The sequence below is a fragment of the Barbus barbus genome, assembly GCF_936440315.1.
Source record: "Barbus barbus genome assembly, chromosome: 4".
Lineage (NCBI taxonomy): Eukaryota > Metazoa > Chordata > Actinopteri > Cypriniformes > Cyprinidae > Barbus > Barbus barbus.
This window is the reverse complement of record NC_136732.1, coordinates 27,529,814-27,535,729: the sequence shown is the minus strand read 5'-3', so window position 1 is coordinate 27,535,729 and position 5,916 is coordinate 27,529,814. Positions and strand designations below refer to the sequence as shown.

The 5,916-nt window shown below is 43.8% G+C and overlaps 1 protein-coding gene across 1 annotated transcript; it reads right to left on the bottom strand.

The window, feature by feature from the left end:
- Positions 1-2,866: 2,866 nt before the first annotated feature.
- LOC306868356 (protein phosphatase 1 regulatory subunit 29-like) lies at positions 2,867-5,569 on the bottom strand (the record flags this gene model as incomplete). Its single annotated transcript, XM_079414460.1, has 1 exon — positions 2,867-5,569. The coding sequence occupies one exon, from the start codon at positions 5,567-5,569 to the stop codon at positions 2,867-2,869; it is 2,703 nt and encodes a 900-aa protein (XP_079270586.1).
- Between the last annotated feature and the right edge of the window lie 347 nt (positions 5,570-5,916).

Here is a 5,916-nt window from a genome sequence, read left to right as displayed (position 1 = left end):
AAAACCAGATCTAAAAACATAAAGCTGGGCATCAGATTTTACTGTTATAAAAACGAACAGTCATTTATGATTGAGCGTTCATGGTTAGTTCCTTCAGACCAGTCCAAGTGGTTTTAAAATCAAGTTCGTAAAGTAAGCAAAATGTCACAGTAAGCCTCCGGTAGCAGTCCTTCATGGGTCCATTTCCGTTGCCCGAGAACAGTTTGTCCAGTTATGGTCCAATTTTTCTCTCTGCAATATCTTCTTTAATTACACAAATAGTGCCATAATAATCCACATATGTTATAGCTGCTGCTGTTCCTCCTTGTGTAAACCATAAAGCATTCTGTCGTCGTACACCTTGGACTGATTTTTTTTAAAGCCCCCGAAAAAAAGAGAGAACAAAAGAGATATTTTGCCTGAGTGTATGTCAAATGTTGGCAGGTAGGCTGTCTATCACATATTTACAATGAAAAACCTTAATTCAAGAGAAATGGTAAGAAAGATGGTATATAAACATTTATTTACAATGAACCCCTTATTAAATAAAGGGATTTACAGAAAATGAACCACACAGCATAAAAATTAAGAACAGCTCTTTATGTGGACTACAACAAATAACGGACCTTTTTACTGAAGGCACATAAACACCTGATGCTGAATAAAGGGGGTAAAATAAAGAGGTTTGCTGGCTAATGCTAAAACCCATATGAACTGTTTGCATTTGGTTTCAATCTAATTTATCTCATAAATTTATCTCAAACGGGACATCTTTCGCCAGAAGTGATGTCAAGTTAAGTGTCTGTGACAAAGTGATGTTAACAAGTTATCAGAAAAACCCATATGAATTGTGAAGTCTGAAAAGTTTCCCATGCTCTTCTCCATGCAATTATAATGAATCATGACGCAGCTTTTAAGCTCCAAAAGGATGCAAAAGCATAAAAGTATAATGAAAGTGGTTTATGTGGCTCGTATGCTACATTCCAAGTCTTGAGGGCACACAATAGCTTTGAGAAACAGAATTTTTGTGTCCTTTTTGACATTTGAAAGCTCAGTCCACATTCATTGTATATGCATGGAAAACAGTCAGTTCAAAATGTCACCTCTTGTGTTCTGCAGAAGAAAGTAAATCATACAGTTTTGGAACAACATAAGACTGAGTACAGAATTTTAATGTTTGGGTGAAACTATCCCTTTAAGCCATGCATTTAGAGGGGGGTGGGGGTATAATTATACTTTACTGAGTAAACGCCATTCATTTGATTTCATGTGCCCGTTGGATGTCTCACCTGTCACTTCATACAGTATGAGAGTGAATTGCAAACGGATGTATATTTTCCCACAGTGCCGCTAATCTAATTTCTTGGTTTATTGGTCCATGAAACTGTAGGCCGAATGTGGTTGCTATGAGAAGAAGAAAGAGTGCTCTCTTTTAATCAAATTGGAGGTCTTAGCTGCTTACCCTTGCATACTAAAGGATATAGCCTTGGTTAATTGCTGATTAGTTAGTCTAATCTAACTGGACATTAATAAAATAATGGCTGACAGATGTGTTGGAGTTAATAATATTTGTGATTTTTACAATAAATCATCCCATTAATAATGTATTATGAGATGAAAAGTCCTATGAGATCTATATTTGAGATTAAGTGGGAAGAGCTTGAAACCCAAGGTCGGTTAGTGATAACAAGAGCATAAAACATCTACTCATTAAAAATAAATTTTTGTAATTTTTTATATAATTTAATCAATTATTACTCCTTGTTATTTTCATAATTTCAATATCAGCATCATGGATAATAATTCCCCCCACTAGATAAATAAACAAACAAACAAGAGCCTGGAGAAACATGTCAGTTTAAAAGGGTCTAGGTCACTTTGCCTGTTGAATGTCTGAGCTGTCAGCAACAGGCTTCCAAAAGCCAATTAATGGACTAAACAAACTGACCTTAGGGCAGAGGAACAGAATACATAAACTTCTGCTGCCAACAGCCAATTGTACTCATGCTGTGATACAGGTGACAAGGTAACCTCTGATAAGGAAATGCTATTAATAGTGCATCAGTGATGAGAGATGCACAGAGCTATGTCTGTTTAATCTCCAACACAGATCTACGCATTTTCCACAGACTCTCGTAAATCTACAGTATTTTCTCTAACACCCCTTGCACTATTTATGTCATCCTGCTCAGCACAGCAAACAGCTGCCAAACACGGCTGACTATTCCAAAGCTCCCCAGGGAGATTCTTCTGTTCCATTTTTTTTTATCTTTTCCTTCCCTCCATTCCTTTATTTTTCACATGAGGAGTGCTATTGAAATGTAAATTTGGCTGCTCTGTGCATAGTCTCTGCAATATGGAAGGGGGAAACTGCTTTTGACAGGTTTGTAGAAAATCAGCACATCATTTTATCCTCTTAAAACACACACTCATACACATTCCTGCCTAACAAATGAATGCAATGGCTTGTGATTCGAGTGGGAGTATAAACGGAGATTCTGTCTCGGGCTGAACGAGGACTCAGGTTACAAAGGTCTCACCATTGATATGAACAATGAATACACAGATGAATACTGAGTAAAATACAATTATTTCAATTATTGACAAATGATAAGCCCATCTGACCTTTTTCACTGAGTACGACAGTGGTCAGTGCTCCAAATTACATCTCTGAAAGTTATCTTATGTATGTAGTGTATCCTCAGGCTCTTTTACTCTCTTTCTGGCTCACTGTACAAAAACAGATTAAAACTACTTGTCCTTAAACCCTGACAAACTTGGCTCTGTTTTGCACACTGCAGCCATAACCCGACTTCTCACTAGTCGCTCTTCTGGTTTATCAGGCAGTGAAGGAGACCTGCGCTGTGTTTCCACGCAGTCGCATAGATTACAGCTTTTGCTGTGCCGACGCACCCTTCCAGTAGTCAAGGATGTCATGCAAGTCCTCCCCCTTAGCAAACTGGACTTTTTTGCGCAAGGCATTTCCGGCTGTTACATAACAGGACTCCTCACGTGGACCCTTTCTGTGGGGACGGAAGCGCTCCCAGATGCGCAACGTGCTCTCGGAGGAGTACTCTGGACTCGAGGAGTAGCCAGAGTAATTGTGGTGACGGGGAGAGAGCTGTGAGTAGGAAGCAGCGTCTCTCTTGGTGCGTGACAGAGGCTTGAGAAAAGAGACCCTTTGGGCTGGGGAGTCATGGGATCCCTCATAGTAAAGGGCAGGGACTGAGTGACGATGCTCTGCACAGTGGTAGTCTGGGTGCACCTCCAGGTGCTGCTGAAGGCCCATCCCATCTACAGTCCCACCATCAATGCTACAGCCACCACCTCCACCACTACCTACTAAAGGGAGCCTCTCCAGGGGCTCACCACACCCCAATGGGCTGCCCTTGTCTGGATACTGACAGGGATCTGGGCTGTGGGATTCCGGAACATCTAGGCTGTAAACGCGACCTTTCCCACTGGAAGGGCGGCAGTGCCTCTTGGAAGAAGAGACGATGACAGCTGCATCGGCACTCATATGTCTTTGAATAGGCCTCACTGCAGAAGCTGGGGGTGGCGGACGATATGGCGGTGACACAAAGCCGCCCCCTGTGATCCCAGGTCTCTCGGACAGAGGAGTTGTGAAGGGAAGAGGGGGTGGAGGAGGAATTTTTGGGGAAGGCAGGACTTGGCAAGTATCACTGATACTGGTAGAAATGGGAATAAGTCCTCTGGTTAGGGAGGAGGTAGAGGTAGGTGGGGGTGAGGTGGGACCACTTGCTGTGGTGGAAAGAGTAGAGGTTCCAACAGAGTCCAGCTTAAGGGCATCAATGCAGTTGTTAATTATCTGGTTGACCTTGTCGACCTCCATCGCAATTGTGGAAATCTCAGATGCTGATCCACAGCCATCATCATCTGAATCATCACCCAGGTCACTTCCATCATCCCCCCCGAGGTCTTCCTCCCGAAAACCATGTACCACAGCTCCATCTCTCCCCCTTTCGTCTCCTCCTACAGAGGTTCTAATATCCATATAGTTGCCCTTAGAGGCCATGGCCTCCGAGAAGGCAGTTGCCATCTTCTCTACTTGAGGGATGGAGGACAGACGTGAGGAACTAGTGTTGGCAGAACCATGGCCAAGCATGGCAGAGCTGGATGAGGAGGACATGGGTAGCTTGCCATGGTGATGCTGATGGTGGCTTTGCTCATGAAGTTTCTGGACGGCCGTGGGATCGTTTGCAACTGCCGCTGCCACCTCTGGCCCGTATCGCATTTCCAGAATGGTCTTCTTCACACAAATGGATTTCTCTTTCTCTTCCTGACGGCGTCGTTTTCGCAAGCAGTAGTAGACAAACCCGAGAACAATCAGCATTCCAAAGAGGCAGCCAACAATGGTCATGATGTAGTGGGTGGTCGTGGAGGGTGAAGGCATCAAGCCATCTGGATTTGGAGCTCTGGTAGAAAAGTATAAACAAGTGTGGTTGTAGCGCTGTGAGTTGCGTATAGATGCCACGCAGAAGGTGTAGTTGGTGTTTGGTTTGAGCTTATTAAGGGTGATCATTTCCTTTTTATTCTTCAAGTTCATCACATCTGACACAAAGCTCTGATTATACTGCACCAGGATGTACATCTTGCTGTATGGCTTTGGAATCTGGATGAGAAGGGATGCAGAGGAGAGTGACACATGCTGCAGTTTGATGCTGGGACTGAATGCATTGTCAGATGAGGAGGACGTTGTGGGCTGATGGTATGGTCCAATATGGTCAAACATGTCAGGACCCATGCCAGAAGAATCAGGATCAGGTGGTAGAGATGTCATCCCCGGAATCAGCACCCCATCCCGGCACACAGAGGAAAGGATATAGCGAGCACTCCGTCCATGCCCAGCCACAGGACTCAGCAACGGATAGCCAAACATCTCCCGTGGGGTCTCGCACTGAAGTCGATCATAGGTGTGTGTGACATTGTTGAAGGCCTCTAACCAGGTGAGGAAGCTGTAGAGCTCACAGCCGCAGTGGAAAGGGTTTCCCGCAAGCTCACATCCTATGAGCCTGCCCAACACAGTGAAAGTGGATGGGTCTAGCCGGGCAAGCTTGTTCGATGACAGGTCCAGGTTGCTGAGGCTGGGGCACTCCCAGAATGCATTGGTGGCGATGACTTCTATGAGATTGTGCTGTAAGAAAAGACATTGCATACGTCCCAGACCTCGCAACATGCCTTCAGTCAGGTTGGTTAACTTGTTATATCCAAGTTGTAACACCTGTAGATTTGCTTGGCTTGCAAAAGCACCATCTTCAATGTACGAGATCTCATTCTTGGTAAGGTTGAGGTCGGTCAGATTGGTGAAGCGACTCAAGGAGGTGAAAAAAATTGCTTTGATCTTGTTCTCATTAAGTCGCAAGTCATGTACTGTGTTGTTGATGTGCTGTGGGATTGTCTCATATGGTGGCTGGTTCTGGCTGCAGATGGCCAACCACACATAGCCTTTATCTCCCTCGATGAGCCAGCAGTCACTTCTGACCAATGCTGGTGGGCATAAGAGCATGAAAAAAGGAAGGAACAGGAGGCTGGTACAGGAAGGAGTGAGGGCAGTCAATACACTCTTCATGATGGGAGTGGAGAGGAAGGGGTTGTTTTAAAATAAAGGGAAACAAGGTTGGATTCTTATGCTATTGAGAGTACAGATCTTTCACATATGCAAAAAATTGATTTCCTTTTGGGCTGTCAAAGCTGTTGACTTGTCATGGTTTCTTGCAGAGTCCCCATTTTTGCTCATATCCAGTATAGCTGAGTTAGTGCCTGATACATTTTATCACGCTGATCTTGACTTAAGGACAAAGGCTGGAGTCCTCTCTGTTGAATCTGTCAGATAAACAAAGAAAGAACATAGGAGCTTAATTTAACATATATAACAAAAGATAATCTCAAATACAAAAATAAAACACAGATATACAC